Source organism: Melanotaenia boesemani, chromosome 8 (genome assembly GCF_017639745.1).
Source record: "Melanotaenia boesemani isolate fMelBoe1 chromosome 8, fMelBoe1.pri, whole genome shotgun sequence".
Taxonomy (NCBI): Eukaryota; Metazoa; Chordata; class Actinopteri; order Atheriniformes; family Melanotaeniidae; genus Melanotaenia; species Melanotaenia boesemani.
This window is the reverse complement of record NC_055689.1, coordinates 21110114-21137155: the sequence shown is the minus strand read 5'-3', so window position 1 is coordinate 21137155 and position 27042 is coordinate 21110114. Positions and strand designations below refer to the sequence as shown.

The 27042-nt window shown below is 38.2% G+C and overlaps 2 protein-coding genes across 3 annotated transcripts; both read left to right on the top strand.

The window, feature by feature from the left end:
* Positions 1–521: 521 nt before the first annotated feature.
* Positions 522–13583, top strand: gjc2 (gap junction protein gamma 2). 2 transcript variants are annotated; one of them, XM_041991887.1, is made up of 2 exons: positions 522–657; positions 11291–13583. In XM_041991887.1, the coding sequence occupies exon 2, from the start codon at positions 11320–11322 to the stop codon at positions 12577–12579; it is 1260 nt and encodes a 419-aa protein (XP_041847821.1). In that variant the 5' UTR covers positions 522–657; positions 11291–11319; the 3' UTR covers positions 12580–13583. The 2 variants fall into 2 exon arrangements, with proteins under 2 accessions (XP_041847821.1, XP_041847820.1); XM_041991886.1 differs by lacking the exon at positions 522–657 and adding an exon at positions 8737–9021.
* Positions 13584–21832: 8249 nt separating this feature from the next.
* Positions 21833–24594, top strand: LOC121644147. Its single transcript, XM_041991888.1, has 9 exons — positions 21833–21894; positions 22021–22139; positions 22282–22404; positions 22497–22562; positions 22730–22818; positions 23082–23187; positions 23303–23408; positions 23550–23623; positions 24326–24594. The coding sequence occupies exons 3-9, from the start codon at positions 22303–22305 to the stop codon at positions 24413–24415; spliced, it is 633 nt and encodes a 210-aa protein (XP_041847822.1). The 5' UTR covers positions 21833–21894; positions 22021–22139; positions 22282–22302; the 3' UTR covers positions 24416–24594.
* Positions 24595–27042: the final 2448 nt, after the last annotated feature.

The following is a 27042-nucleotide window of genomic DNA, read 5'->3' as shown; positions in this document are numbered from 1 at the left end:
TATCAGTTGATCTCCTACACTTAAAATAGATAAATCCGCGACAAATATCTACTTTGAATAATCCATTTATTATTTGGTAAGTAAGTAACAGTTATTTGTATAGCGCCTTCACAGAAAAAAATAACCAAAAGCTTGATGCTACCTAATAGTAAAAATGTATTGCATATTTACCATACTTGTAGAAATATGACGAAAATGATGTGGAGTTGGTGATTTTGTATTCACACACATACTTTTGTTCACCTGTTCACAACTCATCCATCCACCCATCCATTTTTTATATCACTTATTCCAATTAAGGTTGCAGGCAGTTAACAACTAAACTGAAAAAGGTTTTCAAAGTCCAGACATATATAATGCTGCTTATTTCTGTGCAAATGAATGGGGCTGTGGTGGAAGTCATCCTGAATTAAAGACACAGCTAGCACTAATAGCAGTGGAAGTGGACACGCAGTCAGACAATGGGGCCTTTGGCAGCATGCTGGTATCGTGAGTGTACTGCCTGTACTTGGTGGTGAATGGTTTTGAAGAAAAACAACCCATTGTCTCTGTCATCCTGCTATTGAGCCAGAGCAGTAAAACAATGTCTCTGGATGCCGGCCCAGGATACTGTGCTACAAAACATAGAAAAAGTTCCTGCTTCATCCACATGGACAGGTAAGGACATGCTATCATTGTTCTCATCTGCATTGGTGTTGATTGTATTGGAAACTCAAATGGCACAAATTTTCATCTTAAAATGTATTCAATTTTGTGTTCAGTAGGATATTTAGATGTTGATATATGATGAAGTGGCAGAATTACGTGCGTAAATGAGGCAGGAGATAGACAAAAGGGTTCGACCACCGTGTCATTTTAGTCCAATAAAATTCTTTTTCTGCTAACCTCTGTGCCAAATTGTAGTTAAGGTAACTGACTATAGGATTGCAGTATAGAAATACTGTCTTCCAAAAGCAGGAGTGTTGGTTCAAGGGCAAACCTTTCCAAACAAGCCTCACATACATACTTTCACAAGTGTGGCCAATTAAGGCTTTAAATGAATGAAATCACAAAATAGTCACTGCTTTGATCACTACATTCTCTCTTAACAATGACCACATTGACCTTTAAAGTTGATTTCTTGCATTGCAAATTGCCTTTTATTATCAACTCACTTAAGACCCAAGCTATACCAACTAGTCCACTATACAGTACAGATGGTCACATAATTTTGAGCTCATTTTTTTTTTTGTTTAAGTGTACATCAAAAATAAGGGGAATATTGCTAAAAAGGTGTTGCTGAGTTACTATCAGCGTTATCAGTGTCTAGAGTTAACTCACTTAGAGAAGGACAACAGCACTAATAAGAAGTTATAATGCATCTTTGATAGTCCAGTTGACCCTGACTAGGTGTCCTTTGGCTTTGCTTCAACTCAGCCAAGACAAGATAATGAAAAAAGATGAAAGCTCAACAGCTCCAAAAGCAAAGTGTTGCCATTCTGTTCATGTGTATGGTTATGTGTTGCTTTTTGTTTGTTTGTTTGTTTGTTGCTGCCCTGTAAGAAAAACATTAGCTGCCAAATAATATTAGTTATAAAGTCTTAAGAAACAAGTGTGGTGTCTGCAGTGATGCAGACTCTGCATTAGTCTGTTGTTATGAAGAAGGAGCTGAGTAGAGTTGCTGCTCCTCCGCATCGAGAGGAGCCAGATGAGGTGGCTTAGGCATCTGGTCTGATGAAGTGCACCAAGAGAAGACCCTGGGGGAAACCCAGGACATGCTGAAGGGACTACATCTCTCAGCTGGCCTGGGAAGGCCTCAGGATCCCCCCGGATGAGTTGGTGAATGTGGCAGGGGAGAGGGAAGCCTGGGCTTCCCTGCTTTGGCAGCTTCCTGAGCAAACCAATCCCGGATAAGCATTAGAAAATGATCAGATGGATAGACTTTAAAAATAACACTGTATTCCCAGAATTGAATTAATTTAGTCAAATATGAAGTTAACTTTTTAATTACATTTTAATTTTTTTAGATTTTTGTAAGAAAATATTTACCAGTAAAACTAGCGAAAGGTTTTCTTAATGTAACACTAATACTGGAGCCTATCTTAAAATATGTCAAATTTGTTTAGTTTTTTCCTAAATTCATAGCATTATTGAATTACATCCTTAAACAGCTCAAATTCTCAAGGAACAAGACCTTGTTGTTTCTGCATGCTGTTGTCTCATATCTATGTACAAAGGGTTGTTTTCATCAAATGTTACCTTGACTGCTCACAATACCACATATGTAATCAGTTTACCCAGTCCTTGACCGTCACGATGGGATCATTGACCAGTTTGTGAACCTGCTTCTGAAAGTTAAACATTACAAAATGTGTGTAAAAGTTTTCAGTGAGTGTATTAATGCCATCTAGTGGCTTAAACTTCACATAAAAATTTTTTACTGTACACACATATATATATATATATATATATATATATATATATATATATATATATATATATATATATATATATACATACATATATATACAACTGGAGGATTTTAAACCCTAAACTATAATCTCATTTGTATGAAGTCAGCAGCATTTACTCAGTGAATTCACAAAATATTATTCACTTATAATCCCCTTTTTTTTGGTAACAATAACCATGACCTTGAAGGTAAAAATCTTGCTCAACAGATTGCCTTTTCTTATCGCCTCACTTAATGGCCAAGCTTTAAATGTCACATGTGTTAACTAGTCCGCTATAGAATACAGGCATATGCACAGTTTTGATCCAAGCTTTTTGCATAAATATATATCAAAGAAGGGGAGTATATTGCTGATATCAAAAGAACGTCCTGCAGAGTTGCTATCAGCATTATCAGTGTCTAGAGTTCACTCAGTAGAAAAGGGCAATAGCACTAAGGCGTGGATGAGAAAGAAGGAGTTGTAATGATGCATCTTTGATAGTCCAAATGACCCTCCCAATGTCCGCTGCTCCTTTGGCCTTGCCTCAACTTAGTCAATGACATGGACTGTTAAGACAAGATAATGTCAAAGATTAAAACCCTGTAGCTTCACGAGGCTTGCAATTTTGTTTATATGGATGGTTGTTTGGTATTTAGTTTTTCTTGCCCTGCAGGAAAACCTCAGGAGGCTAATATTTGTAAGTATTTCGGAGTATTAAGAATATCTTTAAGCAGCTGAACTGCAGCACCCAGTAATATATATATAAAAATACAACTGTCAATTAATTAAGATATGTGGTTTTAAAATGGTGAGAGTGAAGCAATATAGTAGATTACAAAGTTAAGTTTTAATCACATTTCTAGCCTAGAATCATGATATATTTCTAAACATGTTTCCAGAGCTGTTTGAATGCAGTCGACACTCAAAACAAGTTGCTTTGTGCAAATGTGGGAGATGCAGTGCTCTTGCTTAGGAAAGTTGTTGGCATCCACCTCAAGGCTTTTCATCTCAGTCGCTTCAGTGGAGTCCAGCCTTAGTAAAACTGGCACGGGACGCACTCAGCCCCGGGGTAGGAGAGGCTCGGCAGAGAAACTGGGAGAAAAATGAACAAATGTGATGGGACTGCCACCACTCACAGGCTGCCTGTGGGATAGGCCCTCACAGCCTGGTGAGGGTTGTTTAATGATAGTGGTGGGAGAGGATGAGAGAGGAGGAGTCCAAGCATTAAGTTGCATGTTTTTCGTTCTGGTGTCTTGTGTCACTCTTTTCTCTGAGGGGGGAGGGGGGCACATCCAAGTCACTTGGTGGACCTTGATATGTTACATAAACACGGACCTCCATAGCCCCCCAGTCTACTCACATCAACTTTATTCAACGAATACATTCAGATAAAACTCCAGTGATGACATTGGTGGCAGCCAAGGAGAGTTGTTAAGATGTTCACTCCGGCGTGTTGCATCACTTTACCTCACAGCTCTCTGAAAACTCTCCAAGGCAAAACTGTCTGAGAAAAAATAAATAAATATAAATCACAATATATTACAGCATGAACTCAAAGGCTATACATTTCTGAAACCATTTATATAGCGAGTGTTAACTTGTGCCACAGGAATTATTTATTGTTTGGTTTTTGAAGGGGGTGGGGAGTATTATTAACTGTCATGTCACATAAAGTCATGTTATGTAAATTCAAATCTATTTATATTTATTGGAAAGCAATTACTCAACAATGAATAAAACCTTACCTAATGAATATTAAACAGTCTTTTGGGTGTCACATAATGCCAGTCCTTGTAACAACAGCAATGTCAGATTATGTCTTACAGGAGAACACTGTAATGTTTTCCTGGCTGCAGGCTGCCCAATCAATATTTATCAACATGAACAACAGTTTCCTAAAGCTAAAACAGCCTGACTTGTCTAAGGACAAAGGGACAGTGTGTTTAAAGACACTTTAAACAGTGGCAGGAGTGATTCTACACTTTGTGCACTTTGGATTTCAGCGTTTTTTGTGAAATTAAAACACATCCATGCATGTCTTTCTGGATAGACATGAATATTTTTGTATTATTCTTTTGTCTTAATTTATTATTATAAAGGCAGCACTATTCTAACTTAATTCATAGATAGTTGTATCTGTTATAAAATGATAGTTTATTCTCCAATGTAGGACTTTGAATACTTAAAGCTTTAAAAATAAGAACACACCTGCTCAGCCTGACACTGTTTTAATATAGATAAATATGCAACCTATAGCACCCTTTACTTATTTATACACTGTAAAGAGCAACTTTTTGTTTATCTAATGATTTAAAATATAGAAAGATGAGTGAGAACCAGGTTTTTGAAAGAAATGTTTCTTACACAGTAAGAAAACACAATTACTACAGCATTAGGAGTTACAGCAAAACTTGTAGTTCTATTTTATTTTTATTTTTATTTATACTTATTTGTGAGGCAGGGCAAGTTTATTAGTACAGCACAATTCAACGACTGGGTGATTCAAAGTGTTTTACAGAAACACTGAAACATCAGAAATAAGACGCATAACTTAACATAGAAAAACAGAAAGAAAAAAGAAAGAACATTGGACAAAAAAAAAACAGTATCAAAACATGATCAGGTTTAAAAATTTGAGCTTAAAAGAAATACTGCTGATTTGGACTTTTAAATAAAAGCTATGCAAATGCAGCAGATAAACTGAGTGTTTCAGCTGATCTGAGGCTTTATGGGACTTTGTTCCAGACATGTGGAGCATAGAAGCTGAATGCAGCTTCTCCATGTCTGGTTCTAACTCTGGGAACTGATAAAAGACCAGGTCCAGATGACCTGAGGGGTCTGGTAGGTTCATACTGGGTCTAGAGATCACTGATGTATTTTGGTCCTAAACCATGCAGCGCTATAGACCAGCAACAGAACTTCGTCCATTATTCTGACAGACAGGCAGCCAGTGTAAAAACCGCAGAGCTGGACTGATGTGATCCACTTTCTTGTTTTTAGTGAGGACTCATGCAGCAGAGTTCTGAATAAGTTGCAGGTGTCTTTTTAGGTAGAACCTGTAAAAACACTGTTACAATGATCAAGTTGACTAAAGATGAAAGCATGGACTAGTTTTTCCAGGTCCTGCTGAGGCATCAGATCTTTTATACTTGTTATATTCTTAAGGTGATAGTAGACTGACTTTGTGATCCCCTATTCAAAGGTTTGGCCTGAGCGCATCACTACACTCAGATTTCTGGCCTGGTTGGTGGTTTTTAGATGTATAGAATGAAGCTCTGTGGTGACCTTTAATTTTTTCTCTTTGGCTCCAAAGACATTTTTTAATACATTTTCATACTATCATATTCTTTTTATTCTCTTGATAGTATAACAATGCTGAGTGTAATGGAGCTTCAATTTTCCTGAGGGAAGCTCACAAAGGCATTAATAAAGTTGTCCGAAGTCTCTCAAAGAAATTTGGTCTAAGAAGAGCCAGTGGAGAACTGGACCAGTGCACTGAGCAGTTACTAATAGTTAACTATGATTGATAACCATTATACAAACAAAAATGCAAACTTAATTGTGGCATTTTAAAACTGGAAAATTAAAGACAACCAAAATGAAGACCATGGTATAAACTGGTCATATCACATTGTAAAAGCGAAAATGATGTCATGCATGGATTTGCTTCGACATCATTTCGTTTGCTCTGACGTTGTCATTTTGTTCACAGACCCTGAATTTTAACTTCAGGATTATGTTCCTCAAACTGTGAGATCAGCATATAAGATTGTATATCAGTCCATTTTTTATCCTCATAACCAAATGTGAGATACTTCTCTTCTTCATTTTGAAAAAAAAACAAAACAAATTAAAACACATTTCTAACGCGTTTTGATATTAATATTTGGACTCATTGAGTCTTCTACATAGAACAGTCATTGAAAAACACATCACATCATGTATTTCGAGATACTGTAATTTGTTTACTTTAATAAATTTTACAATAACAGGTATTATATTATTGCATAATACCAGTCTGTTCATTTTGCAGTGCGATTCAAGTCCTCGTAAGATCAATCTTCTTTCTCCTTTTTGTTCTTTCTCCATCTTTTCCCTTCTCCATTGCATATGGCCATTTTTAGACAAACAAAACTAAATCTAACCTGAAAACAGTGGTCTTTAGTAGAAGTAGTTGGAGAGCATTCATACAAGATGGTGTTCCTGTCCCATCATTTAACACGACACAATGTACGTTCATGTTCTCTACATTAAGCAACATCACATTTTACTGTGTCAGAGTGAATTATAGTACATAGTTCCCTGTCTGTTCTGTCACCATTACTCCCAGTGTGGTGCACTCCGGAGTCCTGGCAAACTGTTGACAATAGAGGTGCTAAACTGCTGTTTGCTATCAGTTTTACTCAGTTCTGGCTTTAACATCTCAATTAAAATTCCAAATAACGTCAGGATACAATATGATCCTGTTTGAAACAGTTACATTATGAAAATGCATCCTTTGGAGTACTTTTTAAGCTGAAATACACATTTACACAAAACATCATGTATAGATTTTGTAAATAACATACCTACAAATTGTACTTGATTTATCTCCTAAATTAAGTTAGAGAAATGTTTATGTATGTTAAGATTTGGCCATAATCTTATTAATCAAACTAGACTGTATGAATTAATTCACAAATTGTGAAAACTATAATGAGTGATTGCTGCAAGTTCTTCAGTTGTCCGGGAACTCTAATCACACTAATGTTCACATTTCAACTATCTTCACTGGACCATCTGTGTCTCTTGGATGATTTTTGAAAGAAGAAAACGCTTAGCAACTTAAAAACACGTGCTTGTTGGTCCCTTAGGGATATCACGTGTCCAAACTCCAAATGCTCCAGTCATTCCAGCAGCATCCCCTGTCTTCTTTCTTTCTTGCTGCACTTAGGGTGCTTGCTGCACCACATCTTTTCAGTCAGATGGAGAGGCCAGCCTTGAAGGTAAAGCCTCTGGATGACGGTCCCTGCAGGCCCAGATGGCTGACTCTTAGAGCCCTCTTAAACAGAATGATATTTTACCACAAAGACTTATCATATGATGGCAAAGTCTCAGTCTCAGTGTTTTCTCCTGCTGTCTTTCATTTGTATTTAAATTTCTCCATCATCATATGAAAAGTTGAAACTACTCTAATTGATGGTAGACTCTAATATTGTTGAGTGTTATTCTTTGCTTTACAACTGTATATATATCATATTCAAAAGATTATTGAGGGCCTTGTAAGGGTATCGTTATAATATGGCCAATGTGACACTGACCAGGCCCTTTTCATTAATGCAAACCAGACACTAACCCATTTATCTGCCCTCTATCAAAATACTTTCAGTTTAGAGCCTTTCCAAAACCTGACAGCAAGTTCTGGCACAGAATAAAGAAATGAAGGAATTCCTTTCCAGCTTTAATCTTGCACAAATCACCTCCTCATCTGTATTTTGTTGTGTTATTACAGACTAAAAGAAGCATAATGAAATGCACATGTGTGTTTTGACGGAGAGACCTCTGTCCACATGCTCTTGCTGTCTTGACAAAACTTCACATGCCTTAAGTAACAATGTCCGCTTCTTCACTCCAGCAAGCCAAGGTGAAGGCTGCAAGTGTAAACATGAAGTTGGAAAGGACGTTCAGTGGGAATGCAGAGTGCGACCTGTTCGATTCTCTGTTATCTGGCTATCTGCCTGGATGGAACATCTAAATATTATGACACTTGATATGACTGAGCATACCTGCTGGTTACATTCTAGCTGATGTGCACTGGGGCAAGGTGGCTTGTGTCTTAGTGACACTGCCGCCCTTAAAGTCCCTGCCTTAGTCCCCTAACAATGTTTCTTCATAACCATCACCCACTATAAACTGTTATGTATTTTCAAATAATTTAGAGGTTACTAATGAGAATTTGTTGTGTGTGTTTGTGTGTGTTTTGTGACAGAAACAGAGGGAGCTGAAAAGGAATTGATGTTTTTACAAATATGTTAAAGGTCTGTCACGACAAATCATTGCGGGCATGAAGACATAAAGCTGAGGCACTTGCATGGAGACATTAGGTATAGAAAGGAAGATGAAGTAACAGAAAAAGAGAGAGAGGGAGGATCATCATCTGTGTTACAAATGTTGCACATGAAAGTCGAGGGGGGGTTAACAAGCTCCCTCAGCTCAGTGTTCATTTCAATCTGCAGTACAATATCCTCAAGTCTGAACCCTTGGTTCAGGGTCACTTGCCAGAGGAGCATTTTTTTTCTGTCTCTCTGTTTTTTATACTTCCTTCTTGGGCAGAAGGCTGGTGTAATAGAAACCAGACACAAGTCAGTATGTGAGGCATTCGCAGCAGCAAGAGCTCACTTCTGCACAGAGTGGGAAAACAGGATTTAAAGGAATTGTAGTCCAATAAGTTTAGACACTGCTTTGACTCTTGTCAGGCTGGAAGCTATTAATAAGAGGGAGAGAGGACATTAGGATGGAAGAGGTATTATATGGATCAGGCTGTGCAGGAGATATCTAGGGAGGGCAAAGGAAAACTTCAGAATGGGACATGCATGTGCAGCTTTTTCAGGTGAGTTTTTTTATTACTTGACATTTCACTACATGGACTGCGTAACTATATCTGTGCAACGGTCACATCACTGACAAATATTGTTTTAGCTTCAGATGGTGATTTTTTTTATTAGACTTTCTGTCCTAAGACAGTTGAAATACAGCTTTCGATATTTAAAATGGAAAAAATTCTATGTAGTTGAAAGAATTAAATTTATATCTTGTGATTATTTAATTTAATCTAATAGAACAAATTATTTCCCACACCTACATTTATTACAAATTCCATAAACACAGCAGGAAAATTGTAAAATAATTATAGAATAGTTTTAATTATGAATTAATCGTATTTTTTAAACATACAATCCAAACATCTATTTTTTTCTACTCTTGGTGTCTTTATTTCTGTAGAATTTAAAAGTGATGTGTGAATATTTGTAATACTTCCATAAATAGTTTTTTTTTTCTTTTTTTTTCTTTTTTTAAACAAAAAGCTATTTCTGAATGGTTGAATGTTAAAAATAATGTACTTGCTGTTGATTGCCTTGAGTGACATCTGAGTAAATCATGTCAAAAATGTATGAACACAATCTCTAATCTAATCCTTTTATTCTAAAGTTGACATTTACATCTTCTTGGTAAAATATTTTTATTAACGTGTTCTATTTTTCTTTTTTTCTTATGAAAGGCTTCATATTAACATCTTTTATTTATTTTGTTAAAGACAAACTGGTTGACTCTGACACACAATAAAACTGAAATTGATATAACACGTAGTGAAACAGCATAAAACACGTAGGAGCTGTTATTGTCATAAGAACCAGGCTAGCGCTATGATTAAAGCGTAAGTCATTGGTGAAACAACACTTCTGTCATGCCATCCTGAGGCAGATATGATCCACCCACTATAGATGCCATCTGCCTCTAAGTGTATGTACCTCTCTCGGGCATCAGCATGGCTGCCTCTGGAGGGAAGGCCTTGTGGCGGAGCAACAATCCTCTCCTGTTCACTCAGTTGGCAGGGGAGATGACACATCACACGCCAGTAGTACAGTATCACAGTCATGATCAACATGCTGCTCTGCACAATGAGTAAAGTGCTACATTGTCTCCTCATTGCAGCTTCAGTTGCCTCACAGAGTCTGTACTGGTGTTGGCTGTGAGGAGAATATGACTGTGAGATCTTATGTCATCAGTTTTGCCTGTGTATGACTGTATGACTACTGGCATGTAGTGCTGAAGCACAAAAGCAATATGTCTCTAAAGTGGTGCTCTGAATGGATCACACTGGTACACTATGAATAGCCTTTTTAGAAATCTCCAGCTTTGTCACTTAAAAATATTTTTAAGCTTTTTTCTAGTGACTGATGTTACTCTTGGGCGTGTTGTATGATGACAGCAATCGTTTGATACATATATTTTTTTTTTGGGGGGGGGGGGGGGGGGGGGGTCGTGGCAGATTAAATGCTGTTTGTAAATCTTCTTCTAATCGTCTGCTATTTTGTGTCATTTTCATCAATTTAACTGTGCAATCATCTTCAAACGAATACGCCAGGCACTTTCACTGCAGTGGAGTGTAGAGAATGTTGTATGTTTTATTCACTGTATTTGGAAAGTGATTAAATTAAATGAGAAAGAAGAGAGAAAAATCTTATTTTTTAGATGTTCACAATATTCTTATTCTTATTCTTATTCTTATTCTTATTCTTATTCTTATTCTTTCTTAGATTATGTAAGATTTCATTGATTGAGCCGAAGAAATTAACAGCAACTGTCTTGTTTATGATTCATTTATCTCATTTTGAAAAAGAAAAAAAAAACGCCTTGAAAGAGTAAAATAATTTATTGTAAATGGATAGAAATAATCAGCGAGTATTAGTTATAAATAATCAAATGTGGCTGTCAAATGTAATATTTCTTGTTTGATCCTCTGACAGTAAAATGAATATCTCTCAATTTTGAATAATTAAAAGGATTTCTGACAATATCCTGGATTCTGGGAAAGTGTGAAGGAAATTTTACTGTTTTTGTATTTTGATAGATGAGGTGTAATAATTTGAAAAAGTCTGTTCTCTGAAAAAAAGTCTCTGTATAAGAAACTATATTAAGACCAGTAATCATCATGATTTCTGGTGCCAAATTACAGTCAATAACATGTCTAATTAATTTCATAGCTCTCCTGATTCTGATATGTTTTGTGTATGCTTGTCTTTATTTGCATATTACATTTTAATCAGTTCCTTCTTTTTTCTTTCTTTTTTTTTTCTTCTTTTTTTTTTTTTTTACAGATTCTAGTTGAAAAGCTTGTAAGAGCAACATGAGCTGGAGCTTCCTCACTCGCCTCCTGGAAGAGATTCACAATCACTCCACATTTGTGGGGAAAGTGTGGCTGACTGTGCTCATCATCTTTCGTATTGTGCTCACAGCAGTTGGAGGTGAGTCCATCTACTCAGATGAGCAGACAAAGTTCACCTGCAACACCAAGCAGCCAGGCTGTGACAACGTGTGCTATGATGCCTTTGCTCCCCTCTCACATGTTCGCTTCTGGGTCTTTCAAATCATCATGATCTCCACTCCCTCCATCATGTACATGGGTTATGCCATCCACAAGATAGCCCGAACCTCAGAGGAGGAGTGCAAAAAGCATAAGAGGCTACGCAAGAAGCCACCTCCTCACTCAAGATGGAGAGAAAGTCATCAACTAGAGGATGTTTTAGAAGAGGAGGAAGATGACGATGCCGAGCCAATGATCTACGAGGCTACGTTGGAGGTGCAGGAGGCAAAGCCTGAACCAGTAAGCAGTACTAACAAAGTCCCACCAAAACATGACGGCCGCAGAAGAATTGTGCAAGAAGGCCTGATGAGAATCTATGTTCTTCAACTCATGTCACGAGCCATTTTTGAAATCGCTTTCCTTGCTGGACAGTATCTCCTCTATGGCTTTCGTGTTAGTCCCTCATATGTGTGCAATAGGGTACCCTGTCCACACAGAGTGGACTGTTTCATCTCTAGGCCTACTGAGAAAACAATCTTCCTCTTGATCATGTATGTGGTAAGCTGTCTTTGTCTAGTGCTGAATGTGTGTGAGATGCTTCACCTGGGAATCGGTACTTTTCGGGACACCTTGCGCATGAAGAGGAACCGTGGCCGCCGTGCTATGTCCTACGGCTATCCATTCTCTCGCAACATCCCAGCTTCACCGCCAGGGTACAACCTTGTGATGAAAACAGACAAGCCTAGCAGGATCCCCAACAGCCTCATCACCCACGAGCAGAACATGGCCAATGTGGCTCAAGAGCAGCAGTGCACCAGCCCAGATGAAAACATCCCTTCTGATCTTGCAAGTCTGCACCGGCACCTACGGGTTGCACAGGAACAGCTTGATATGGCCTTTCAATCCTATCAAACCAAAAACAACCAACAAACCTCCAGAACCAGCAGTCCTGTATCTGGGGGCACCATGGCAGAGCAAAATCGGGTCAATACAGTCCAGGAGAAAGAAGGAGCCAGGCCAAAGTCAGCCACAGAGAAGGCTGCAACCATTGTAAAAAATGGAAAGACTTCTGTCTGGATCTAGTGATTAATCTATTTTAGGTTATTAACAATACAAACTTTTAAGTCTCCAGAACTGTGAGGCAGATGGAGGAAAGAGATCAAACTTTTGACAACATAAACTGAGATTTCAATCACATCTGCTAGAGAAGTAAAGTACACTGACGGCCTAGTTTTGGGGATAAATGAGAACACATGAAGAAATGACCAAATCTGATATAAATATTCTCTATTACTGTAGTCAGTCATCTTGCACTTGTTATAGCTGTTGGATGTAGTTAACATTTACTCACTTACTTCAGCATCTCTAATTTCAGCTGAAATGTCAAAAGACTGATTCAAACTATTTATCAGATTTACCATCAGTAACATGTAAACTGTTTTATTTGGAGAAGAGTGTGATTGTATTCTCAATACAATTTTGAAAATGCTAAGTAACACAACACCATTGTATCATTTCTAAAAGATGGCAACTGTTGCTGGAAAGATGCATGCTTAATATTTGGGAGAAGCATTGTTTTTGATGCAGCATGGAGTACTGACTGTTTCTTGAAACAAGTTAAATGTGAAATATTTTGATAAAGATAATGAAAGAGGGCTGTCTTACCAAAAGCTTTTTCTGGGAAACATCTGCTCAGTGTGATGATTGCGTGCAAAGCCTTCGTCCATGCCATTGTTTTCAAGGCCTTTTAGTATGACAGAAAGCAATGAGTAAATAGAAAGTCTGATTATTTCCTTAATTTAATACTGATTTTCTGCAAACTGAAGCAGATTATGCATGCTTTACAACTGGGAACATACAGTATACATTTAGCCTGCAGTAGGAATCCTGTCCTTAGCTATTCAGTAAACATTATGTTTAGGCTTGTTAGATGAGATGAAGATTTTCCTTTTTCTGTCAATGGAGCAATTGGTCTCTGAGTAATAGCTAATCCTGCCTTCGCTGTTTTAATACATCAAAGTGCCTCAAACTTTTGAAGACTGTTCTAGTATTTCATTCATGAGAAAATAAAAGACTTTAAAATCTCAGATTTCCTGCTTTTAGTTTCTCTTTGTTTCTCTAACTCATTGTAGGATGTTCAGACTGACTGCATATGTAATGCTGTATGCCTTGAAATATTATTTTTAACTGTATTAAGCCAACAAGAAGCCATCTATCAACACAAACATACACTGGGTGTATGTTTTGTGTTTTGTGTATACAGCAAAAATCTGTATTCAGTTCTCAAAGCACTAAAAAGTATAATTTGTTGCCAGTACAGCACTGTGTGTCCTGGTCTTGGGGGACAACTGCTCCTGGCCTGTCCTGCCCTAGAGGGCCTCCCAGGGAATGGGGATGACTACTGCCGCCAAGCAGCTGACATTCTGGAGGGAAGTTTGCTTCCCCGCTCTCTTTCTCACACGCCTAGTGTTTTGGGAGGCATGCAAGTCATGCTGGGTGGAGTGGATGAGGCTATCTAAATGGCCTTGTTGGCTGCATCTTGTGGTAACTTGCCTCTTAGTTTTAATTACACTTAGTCATCAAAGCGTGAGAAGCACAATATACAAACAACATTTGGGGGGCGTGCCATGTAGCGCATGGCGGGCGGGGCTGCTCGTGTGACCTCGCTCACAGTGGTTACTGCCCCTCAATTGGATTTGGGGTTTCTGGTCCACCTGGGGTGTCTCTCTCAGGGCATGGTGGGAGGGTAAAGTGTGATGTGGGTGTGGAGAGCGAGTGCTCGTGGGTAGGGTGCAGGGGAGGCTGTGAGTGAGCGGAGTGGGTGGAGGAGGGAGGGGCGGTAAGGTGGTGGAGAGTATTTGTGGGTGGGTGGGTGGGTGGAGAGAGGTGTAGAGGAGTAGAGGTGGGGGTGGAAGAAGGAAGTGACTGAAGGTGCCCTGGTTCCTGGGGTGTGCAGCTGTAACATTGGGGTGGGTGCTGCCCCACAGTGGGTGGTCATCTGGAGCTTGGTTCTCCTTCGCGTGGTGTGGGGCCTCCGCCTTTGGGTGGGAGTTGCATTTGCACGATAACACTCATCTCTGATCACTCCTCATTACTCATACTGTACATGCTGACACAGTCACTGAGCTGTCTAGTGGGTTTAAACACAAGAGCTAGTTTTATTTAAGTTTTTTGTGTGTTTCTGGTACTTTGGTTGTTGTCATGATCCTTGTTTGTTTTTTATTCATATTTATTTTTTGTTTGTTGTTGTTTTGTTTATTTACCTATTTATTTAAGAAGTCTGAATGAACAACATCTCAAGGTGCTTCACGGTTCTAAGATAAACAAGATTTAAAGCAATAGTTATAAAATTATTAAGATTACAAAATATTGACAATATCAAAAGTGGTAATCAGTTTACTGTTAAACAAATTAGATTTCAGTTTTTGTTGCACTTTAATAAACTCAACATTTCTGGAAATGGAGTTTTCATTATTTGAGATAACATAAAAATAATGCCAAAGCATCAGCACGTATGACACGTTACTTCTGAAGCTGTTGGATTAGAGCTGAGCTGATTAAATTAGTCTATGGACTTCTATAATGCACAGAAAATACAGAAAAAAAATTGACAGGCAAAAACATTTTTGCTAACAAAGTGATTATCATATAGCTTTGAGCCGAAAACCTTGCATATCTTGGCATGGTTTGCAGTGGGTCCTTAAACATTTTAAAGGGAACTGAATATTTGGAGGACAAAGAAATGTCAGGACTATAAAGAAAAATCTGTAAAGACCTGAAACAGAAATCGAGACATGTTTGAGACTCTTCAGTTGATCATCCACTGAAGCCTCATCATGCCCAAAACAATACTTTGAGGTAAATATGAGCTGGTATGAAGCACGAACAGCTAGTTTTCTCTAGTTTTCTCAGCTGAACGATCAACAAATGCAGCAAGAGAGAAAAGCCGATCAGCTAATCACCAACAACCATCATGATTCCAGGAACAACCTGAGAGGAGGAGGAAGTGGCTGCTGTAAGACTACCAGAGAGCCACTAGACAGGTTTGTGCAAAATGCAGGATAAGTTTAAAACAAAAAAGGGGGAAGTGCATGTTTAACAAACATGTTTTCAATGCACTTTAGTACATTAAAAACATGTTTTTAAACAGTGGCATTACAATTATTTAATGTGTGATATTTGTGGATTTTAGGAGGTTTTTAAGAGCCTCAGATAGTTTTATTTATTTATCTATTTATTTATTTATTTATTTTACATTATTTCTCAGTCGGTGTTAACGTTCACTAAAGTGTCCTATGATATGCAAAGTCATTCAGAGGTTTAAGTGATTCCACTCTCCATGTGGAGAAACAGCGGCTCTACTCTGAGCCCCTCCCGGATCACTGAGCTTCTCACTTTATCTCCCGGCCACCCTATGGAGCAGGGGTCTCCAACTCCGGTCCTCGCGTGCTAATGTCCTGCAGGTCTTAGATGTATCCTACTACAACACACCTCTGCACAAGCCTGTTAATGACCCAGTGATTTGAGTCAGGTGTGTTGCATCAGGGTAGAATCCAAAACCTGCAGGACAGTAGCTCAGGAGGACCGGTCTTGTATCGAGGAGTGTTTCCCCGTCAGGATCTGTTACCTCTACCCCGCCCGCAGGAAAAAAGGCGGAGTCAGTCGCGCATTCAGGGAAAGGCACGTCCCCGCAACATTGCTTCTCTGTTTGCTCCATTTCTAGATCCGTGCCTCTGCCACTCTCACGGCACCAAGGTTTTACGGATAGCAGCAGAGGGCAAAATTGACTGTGTTATCGTCTTTTTAATCTACTGCGTCAGTTGGGGGCTGGAGAAAGTTAAAGTCATTGTAAAGTGTTTGCTGTGTTTTATCATTGTTGACACAACTAAAGACTTATGTCAATAATTATATTACTTGAAACATTGTCTTAGGTGTTTTGTTAGAAGAAAGCCTATTTGATTTGGTTATAAACAAAGAACCACACTTAGTGTTTCTTTGTGTAATGTTTGGAAACTTCAGATTTATTCAAATAAAATTATTATTTAAACCTATTTGATTTTCATTCCATTTCAAATATGCACAGTGTGTTTTCCTGACTGTATTGGGCTACTTTCTTTCAGCAGGAATGCAGCTGCATACATTTTGCCAAGAGAGAGCTCTGTTAAGTCATATTGTTGTAGGGAAGCTATATCTGGTGGGTTTCTGCTGACATGGCTTCAGTCCACTGGTAGCTTCTCTAAGTTGGATCCCTCTAACATAAAGTATCTTCATTGTAGCCAGGGGGACACGCTTTCTGACGGCTAAGAGCTCACCTGTCAGATACCGTTCCCCCTGTGTTTAAAGGGTCAAGATGTTTCCATATCTGTCAGAGTGTTTCTACTAAGTCATTTTTAGTCCAGCACAAGCTTCTCTGAGTTTCAGTCCTCTAACATAAAGTATCTTCATATTAGCCAGGGGGACACGCTTTCTGATGGCTAAGAGCTCACCTGTCAGATACCGTTCCCCCTGTGTTTAAAGTGTGAAGATGTTTCCATATCTGTCAGAGTGTTTCTACTAAGTCATTTTCAGTCCAGCACAAGCTTCTCTGAGTTTCAGCCCTCTAACATAAAGTATCTTCATATTAGCCAGGGGAACACGCTTTCTGACGGCTAAGAGCTCACCTGTCAGATACCGTTCCCCCTGTGTTTAAAGGGTGAAGATGTTTCCACATCTGTCAGAGTGTTTCTACTAAGTCATTTTCAGTCCAGCACAAGCTTCTCTGAGTTTCAGTCCTCTAACATAAAGCATCTTCATATTAGCCAGGGGGACACGCTTTCTGACGGCTAAGGCCAACCATGTTCACCACATTGTCATGGCAACACAGAACTGTTCTCCACCAGGAGAATGTCAAAAGCTTAAAAAACCAAGTTAATAACTTAAATCCAACTTAAATAAACACACTACATGGAAATGAAATGAGTCTCGAGGCATATCTGTTTTGTTTCCAGCAAGTGTTTTTTAGACTGAAAAAGCCACTTCAATGAGTGTTGAAACATCTCATAAAATAAAAGTCCAGCTGATGTTAATAAACTTCAAGATCAATACATTTTTTTTGCCTGGATGATTGAAAATCTACACAGAATTACCCTACTGTCTCTATATAATCATGTTCATGATGACATTGAACACACAGTACAGATCTCACCATCATAGAACAAGTTTTAGATTAAACATAGCCACAGAAGCCAGTGAGGCAGCCTTAATCCACATGGAAGGTCCTCAACTTAAGCCACCTTGTTAAGCACATTTTAAAAAACTATATGAATATTTACTAAGGCCATTTGATGTAGAGTCAAAGGCAGAGAGTGCTCATCATATTATTTTAATTTAGGTGTTATTGTTCATGCTGCCATCTGTATAATTTTAAATGGGAAAAAAAATCATTGCGTCACCTTCAAAATCATTCTAATTTTCTTGTAGTGCTAAAAGGTTTTCCACAATAACATGTACACAGACACTGTTGTACCTACATATATATATATATATTGCCTAAAAAAGCGACCACCCTCTCTGGAACTTTAAATACCTATTTCTAGGCCTTTAAAAACAGGGATTGTTAGCAGACAGTTAAGTGCCAGAAGTTGCACACGACATGTATGACGTCATCAAGTAAACCACAAGATTACTTCATTAATTTTTTATTAAGATATATTTTCATTTTTGCACGTAGTATATGTCACTTATGCGATCGCTTAACTATTTTAACACAGTTTTCAATTATTTGCACAAAGTTGTTTTCAAACAAATCCACACCATTTGCTGCAATTACGTTACGTGCACACGACGTCGAACGGTGTTTATTGACCAGGCAAATTAACTTTGAAAAAGTCGTAGAACCGTGAAAACCCTGCAGAAGAGGTATGTGAAGGCCCATCTAAATCCTAAACAGCCTTATTGTGCAGTGACAATTATAAGCTTAAGTCGCATTAACTTTTTCACAGAGTCGAGCTAATTAACCTGTTTGAGTCATCCCTGCTAGGCAAATGGATCCAGGACTTTACAACGCAATTGTAAATTATCTGACATCTGGTAAATATCCAGACGGCGCTAACAAATCCCAGAAATTTATAATGAGGATAAGAGCTTTGGACTTCATAGTTGATGGTAAGTTAATAAAGATACAAATTTGTCATCTGTAAATGTGTCCTATACTGTATGGTATGCTGGTTAAAGGTAATAAATGCTAACTATGCTTAGATTTTTTTTTTTTTTTTTTTTTTCCAGTTGTTTAAAGATTTTTTGGTCAAATTTCACATAACATAAACAATTTACACGGGTGAGCTATTTTCACAGTGGTTCTACTCTTTTTAATAATTTGTTAGAAGTTGGATGGAGTTTAAAAAAATTTAACAAGCGCAGCACTTATTAATAAACATGCTGTTGCCAGTTACATTACTGGTCCTAACACTGTTAAATAACTGTGTCATGGTAGTGTACGAGAACAGTTTAACAAATGAATAAACAGCTTTTCCAAAAACATCATCCGAATGGTGCAGTTTTCATGATTAACTCATAGCACCACAAATGTTTGCTGAAGCAGATGGTGAATTGTCATTGCTTTCATAAACACAGATACAGTAGATACTGTATACAAATTATTATGAGATTTAGTATTTATTAGGCACTCATTTGATCATTATTATGTTTTTTATATTCAACAGAAGGATCATTGTATTATATGAAAGGAAAGGCTGGTCAGAAGAGGAAAGTGGTTTGTGGCACAGAGGATGCAAACCAGATTTTTAAAGAGTTCCATGCCAGTGCTTTTGGGGCCCACTGTGGCATTGTCAAAACAAGGAATGCGATAGGAAAAAGATTTTAATGGCCTGGCATGACGAATGATACCGAAAAATGGGTGAGTACATATTTTGATTTTATATACACATAATAATGTTACTTTTAAGCAATAATATTTTCTCCAAATTACTATACATGCGTAGTTCTCTAAAGATCTTTTAAATCTGTTTGGTATGGTGCAAAAAAGGTATTTATTTGTTTGTCCAAAGACACACTATCAAAAAACATGTCTTAATAAGATAAATATTTTAGAACATTAAGACAGTTTTACATCATGTGTCGCAGGTTTCAGAATGTCAGCAATGTCAGGTCAGTGCTGTAACCATAAAACAGGAGAGTGAATACATCCCCATACAGGTGACTCCAAATTTATATTCTCCCTTTTATGTTACTAATTTGCAATGAAATGTTTTAAAAAGGTTACACTGTAAATGCAATCTGTACATTTGATTTTTCCAATGTGTTTTTTGAAGATAAACCATCCATTTGAACTAGTGGGGATGGACATCGTGGGTAAACTCGCAAAAACAGAGGCTGGAAACATGTACATCTGCGTGATGGTGGACTACTTCACAAAGTGGTCTGAGGCATTTGCCCTCCCTGCTAAAACGGCTGCAAATGTTGCAGAGTGCATCATCAAGTTTTTCTATTGTTTTGGGGCCCCAAAACGAATTTTGACTGACCAGGGACGAGAGTTCGTTAACGAGGTTTGTTGGATTTTGGATATTGTTATAGTACATAACAATGTAGTTCCAGACAGTGCTGGAATAGGTAGGAGATTTTACACCGGGATTACAAAATCCTGATACAAAGTGTCTTCATAGGATTACTGCAATAATTGCACACATTTATGTTGTTGATCAACAGGTGAACACAGAAGTGTGTAAAACTCTGGTCATTAAGCGTAGCCTCTGTGCACCTTACCACCCACAGACAAATGGGTTTGTGGAAAAGTTAAACGGGACCATACAAAGGTAATTGTAGTTTTCTTAATTACTCTGTTTGTTTGGTGGGAAAATATGTTTAATACTTGGTATATGCCATAAAATCTGGTGCTGTTATGCATTTTAAACATAATGTTTAAGTACATTGGACATAAATCAACTGTTCTCATCAAGAATCACCTATCCAAAACCTAAAACATAGTATAAAATCACTTCAAGCTGGTTTATAATTATAATCCTGTGCTAAAACAATATAAAGCCACAATTTTAATATATTTCTGATATTATGATAATGTGGATTCAAACTGTAATTTAAATAAGTTGGCTAAGTTATTGATGTAATTTCTCTTTTTAGGGCACTGTGCAAACTTGTCTGTGAACGGCCTGAGCGGTGGGATGAGTATCTGGACTCAGTGATGTTTGGACTAAGAACCAAAAAACAAATCACAACGAAGTTTTCACCTTTCTTCCTTCTGTTTGGAACCGAGGCTCGATATCCTTCTGAGGTGCCTGAAGACTACGAGGTTGGTTTAAAGCGTAAACCATGATGAAGACTCTGTTTTCAATTAAACGTTGACTAAATTGTAGCTCATTACTGTAAAGCATTGGTTGTTAGAAGTACATTCTCTGTTAGTTATTCATAATAGTTTATGACAGAAATGTAGTATTACACAGTGTTACACAAGTGTCGACTGAAAATGGCCAATGAGTGATGGCTATATACATACACCGATCAGGCATAAGATTATGACCACCTGCCTAAAACTGTGGACACAAGTCAGTGCAGCAGTCTGTTGGCACTCGTGTCACTCTGCAGCTCACAGACCAGTTTATGTGTATCTCTTTGCTTCCATATTTATACCATCCAAAAGGGCACAAATGCTTAATGAGTGTGGAGACCCTGTTAACATATCAAAATCATTAACAGTGAAATACTGAAAATTTTGTTTTACAAAACAGATAGACAGCAGTGTGGAGAAGACTGTGAAGCAAGAGGTGGTGTCAGAGGCCATCGACAGGCAGGAGTCACTATTTAATGTGGTACGCCAAAATATTAAAAAGGCTCAAGATGCCTACAAAACACCAAAATCAGAGAAAAAGGCCTCTTTTAATGTAGGAGAAGAGGTCCTTCGAAAAAACATCAGGAGCCAACAGAGAAAGGGAGGGAAGTTGGACCCAAATTGGACCGGGCCATTTACAATTGTGGCCATACATGATAAGAGTGCTGACCTACAATCAGAAACACAATTCATTCCAAAAGTAAACATTGATCACCTCCAGCCATTTAAAGCACAGCAGCCAAGAATCCCCCATCAAATAAAATCACAGAGGGTGCAATTAGCAACAACCCCACCACCAGCATCACCCAAAGCTCCTGGAACAGTTACAGCTTCTGTAACAGCATCTAGCTCCACTTCAACCCTTGCACCAACCTCATCACCTGCAACACCAGCAGACCTGACAACTCCATCAGTCTCTGGAACACCAACAGCTTTTGCACCACCGTCCTCCACCACACCATCATCAATCTCTGCACAACCACCAGCCCCGGAAACACCAACATCCTCTGCTTCACCAGCCCCAACTCAAGCTTCATCATCCGGGACTATAGAGAAATGTATGTTTAGACATTTATCTCAATCTTTTAAGTGTTGATTTTTAATATTTTTATTACTAGACAGAATTGCTTCCCTAATATGCAAGGCATTTATATAGTAATTCATAATTTTTGCTTTTTATGTAGATGTGAAGGATGCCTGGGATGGTCTGAACCCCCACATCCTTCTTTCTAAAATTGGGCCATATAAGATTTTTTACTGGGACATTGGTCAAACAAGGCCTGGACTGGAATTAGAGAGTGAGGTAAAAATGGTTATTTACTAAGTTAAGTATGAGTAAATAAGTATAAAAAAAGTAGAAAGTAATGGTTAAGTAATTTAAGTGGTATATATGTTTACATAAAATAATATATTTGGCACAGTTAATGCCATCTCAATATTCTTAGGTCATCAATGCCTACCTGGCCATGCTTGAGAGGCAGCACAATGTGAAGTCACCAGAGAAGGTTCTTCATATTGATACATATGGAATGACATCAGTATGGAATGGAAAAGTTCCACGATTCAGGGTTAGTTAGTTATTTTCTTGTAACATATTCCTGCAACTTTAATTTGATGTGGATGGTTGCAACTCTAAACTTATTTATGTACCTTGATTCAGTGGGACCCTTCAAAATATCAGTTGCTGTTTGGAGTTGTGAATGAACACCATCACTGGTTTCTGGTTGTAAGTGTTTTACGGAACATTCTTCATATTAGTTGGCATGTTACATATATTTTTCAAAGACATGGGTTTTAGATTAGGTACTATGTTTTGTACCTGATAAAAATCACTTGTATATCATATAAAATATCTTCTAAATTATAGTCTTTTTTTTTTTTTGTTGGGTACAGGTGATATATCCATCACAGAACAAGACGCTCCTCCTGGATCCACTTGGAGAAACTGCTGCCAAGTTAAAAAGGTGCCAGGATGCATCAAGGTAAACTGTAATTATAGCTTTAGTTGTAATATAACACAATTGTCATTCATTGCTATAGATGAGAACATTATTACATAATGCAGAGGTCCTCTGAGATCCTTTGAAATATTCCAAATCATATAGGTTCCACATTGGACAAATTACATTTGCTGTTTTTTATAACAGTATCACAAGTTTATCATTGTGCTCTTGATTGTCTTTAATAGCTTGCTATGTTCTGAGGAAAAGTTTTTTTTGCATGTTACACTGGATGTTTTAAATAGGGCACTCATGAGGAGAAAAGGGATACATGTGTCAAGGTGGAAATGTGACACAGTGCCTCATCCCCACCAACCAGACAGCACGTCCTGTGGTGTTTTTGCCATTGTGGTTCGTAAAAGATTACTCCTTTTACTTAACTCTGTGTACACACACAGTACGTTGCATAAAATTCATTGATCATCATTAAAAGTATTTTTAATTGACTGTATTGTTTTTCAATCAGTTTGCAGAGAAAATCTTATACAATCAGCCAGTCACATTTCCTGCTTCCCCAAAGGATGTGTCAGATTTGTGGTGGCAGATTGCCACTACTCTTCTCAGAGATTCAGGTAAGTTATGCAATACATGCAATACAGTAATTGAAAATAAATATGACTGCAGTAGTTGTCATTGCTGAGATTGTGCTGCAAATGAAAACTGATGTGGTCATCATTACCTTGTTTAAAAATAATTTTGCAATATTTTGACAGATGACCTGACAAACCTGTGTCTTCACTGTGGGGAGGCCAGTGTGGATGGCAGTCCAGAGGAACAACTGACTTGGGTATTTTATGTATATTAATATACAATTAATATGAATATCTAATTATGCTTTTCATTTACAAAAAATAAAATCAAAGAATGATGAAATAAATCATATTCTAAATCAGCACCCATTAACATTAAGAAAAATCATACTATTGAAAAAGTAAGGTGTTCCAAATAAAGGTTTAGTCAAATTTACATTAGAATATCCAGTTGTGTGCTCCATCTTTCAGAAAGTAAATTTGGGGTCTTAACTTCTGTTGGGTAAACCATGTTTATTTCTTAAGTACTTGATTCTGTTCATCATTCCACTGTTTATGTATGTCATTCGTCATCTTGTTGTGTACTGTATTTGCGATCCCCTCAGAGCTGGAATGTGAACAGGATTATATGTAACTGTTTCATTTCACTTATTGGCAATTAAACTTCCATCTCAGGCCAAATGTGCACAGTAAGATTATATCCTAAAAGTGATGAATAATAAAAGAATATGTATATTTTCCCCCAATTTGAAAAAGGTGAAAAACAAATAGGAGCATGATATTATAAAAAATCAAACACAAAACACATGTATTTCTGATTTAGGTCAAGCACTGACACTGGTTCAAAACAAGAACATGAAATGTGCCAGCACAGAAGCATTGGCTGAAACGTCATTCCTCTAGTTAATATTTTTGAAGACATGGTGACTTTTACATTTAATACATATTTTCACAAACAGATCTCATGTGATGCCTGTGGAAGGTGGTTCCACCATGACTGTGTTGGACAACCAAAGATGGAGGAACCATTCAAGTGTACAGCATGCTGAACATAACAATGGAAGTATAAAAGTGGAGTTTTTGTATGTTTTTGCGTTTATTTGTTGTAACTGTAATTAAACTGTTTAACTGTTGTTAAACAAAAAGTTCTTGAAAATAGGTACATTTTAAGTGGATTTACAATTTTATTTTTTTAAGTTTCAACAATAATATAATTATTTTATTTTAATTACTGACAGACAACTTTAAGTTCTATAATCTTATGTTTTATTGTAAGGCTTTGTTGTTATTTTATTTACTTAATTTATTTACTGTTATATTATACTGTTTCAAAACTGTGCAATATTTGATATTTCATTGTTTTAAATAAAGGCTTTTCCATTCAGTAAGTTGATATTTTACCAGATGATGAGGGACTGAAACTCAGAGAAGCTTGTGCTGGACTGAAAATGACTTAGTAGAAACACTCTTGACAGATGTGGAAACATCTTGACCCTTTAAACACAGGGGGAACGGTATCTGACAGGTGAGCTCTTAGCCGTCAGAAAGCGTGTCCCCCTGGCTAATATGAAGATGCTTTATGTTAGAGGACTGAAACTCAGAGAAGCTTGTGCTGGACTGAAAATGACTTAGTAGAAACACTCTGACAGATATGGAAACATCTTCACCCTTTAAACACAGGGGGAACGGTATCTGACAGGTGAGCTCTTAGCCGTCAGAAAGCGTGTCCCCCTGGCTAATATGAAGATGCTTTATGTTAGAGGGCTGAAACTCAGAGAAGCTTGTGCTGGACTGAAAATGACTTAGTAGAAACACTCTGACAGATATGGAAACATCTTGACCCTTTAAACACAGGGGGAACGGTATCTGACAGGTGAGCTCTTAGCCGTCAGAAAGCGTGTCCCCCTGGCTAATATGAAGATGCTTTATGTTAGAGGGCTGAAACTCAGAGAAGCTTGTGCTGGACTGAAAATGACTTAGTAGAAACACTCTGACAGATATGGAAACATCTTCACACTTTAAACACAGGGGGAACGGTATCTGACAGGTGAGCTCTTAGCCGTCAGAAAGCGTGTCCCCCTGGCTAATATGAAGATGCTTTATGTTAGAGGACTGAAACTCAGAGAAGCTTGTGCTGGACTAAAAATGACTTAGTAGAAACACTCTGACAGATGTGGAAACATCTTGACCCTTTAAACACAGGGGGAACGGTATCTGACAGGTGAGCTCTTAGCCATCAGAAAGCGTGTCCCCCTGGCTAATATGAAGATGCTTTATGTTAGAGGACTGAAACTCAGAGAAGCTTGTGCTGGACTGAAAATGACTTAGTAGAAACACTCTGACAGATATGGAAACATCTTCACCCTTTAAACACAGGGGGAACGGTATCTGACAGGTGAGCTCTTAGCCGTCAGAAAGCGTGTCCCCCTGGCTAATATGAAGATGCTTTATGTTAGAGGGCTGAAACTCAGAGAAGCTTGTGCTGGACTGAAAATGACTTAGTAGAAACACTCTGACAGATATGGAAACATCTTGACCCTTTAAACACAGGGGGAACGGTATCTGACAGGTGAGCTCTTAGCCGTCAGAAAGCGTGTCCCCCTGGCTAATATGAAGATGCTTTATGTTAGAGGGCTGAAACTCAGAGAAGCTTGTGCTGGACTGAAAATGACTTAGTAGAAACACTCTGACAGATATGGAAACATCTTCACACTTTAAACACAGGGGGAACGGTATCTGACAGGTGAGCTCTTAGCCGTCAGAAAGCGTGTCCCCCTGGCTAATATGAAGATGCTTTATGTTAGAGGACTGAAACTCAGAGAAGCTTGTGCTGGACTAAAAATGACTTAGTAGAAACACTCTGACAGATGTGGAAACATCTTGACCCTTTAAACACAAGGGGAACGGTATCTGACAGGTGAGCTCTTAGCCGTCAGAAAGCGTGTCCCCCTGGCTAATATGAAGATGCTTTATGTTAGAGGACTGAAACTCAGAGAAGCTTGTGCTGGACTGAAAATGACTTAGTAGAAACACTCTGACAGATGTGGAAACATCTTGACCCTTTAAACACAGGGGGAACGGTATCTGACAGGTGAGCTCTTAGCCATCAGAAAGCGTGTCCCCCTGGCTAATATGAAGATGCTTTATGTTAGAGGACTGAAACTCAGAGAAGCTTGTGCTGGACTAAAAATGACTTAGTAGAAACACTCTGACAGATATGGAAACATCTTGACCCTTTAAACACAGGGGGAACGGTATCTGACAGGTGAGCTCTTAGCCGTCAGAAAGCGTGTCCCCCTGGCTAATATGAAGATGCTTTATGTTAGAGGACTGAAACTCAGAGAAGCTTGTGCTGGACTAAAAATGACTTAGTAGAAACACTCTGACAGATGTGGAAACATCTTGACCCTTTAAACACAGGGGGAACGGTATCTGACAGGTGAGCTCTTAGCCGTCAGAAAGCGTGTCCCCCTGGCTACAATGAAGATACTTTATGTTAGAGGGATCCAACTTAGAGAAGCTACCAGTGGACTGAAGCCATGTCAGCAGAAACCCACCAGATATAGCTTCCCTACAACAATATGACTTAACAGAGCTCTCTCTTGGCAAAATGTATGCAGCTGCATTCCTGCTGAAAGAAAGTAGCCCAATACAGTCAGGAAAACACACTGTGCAT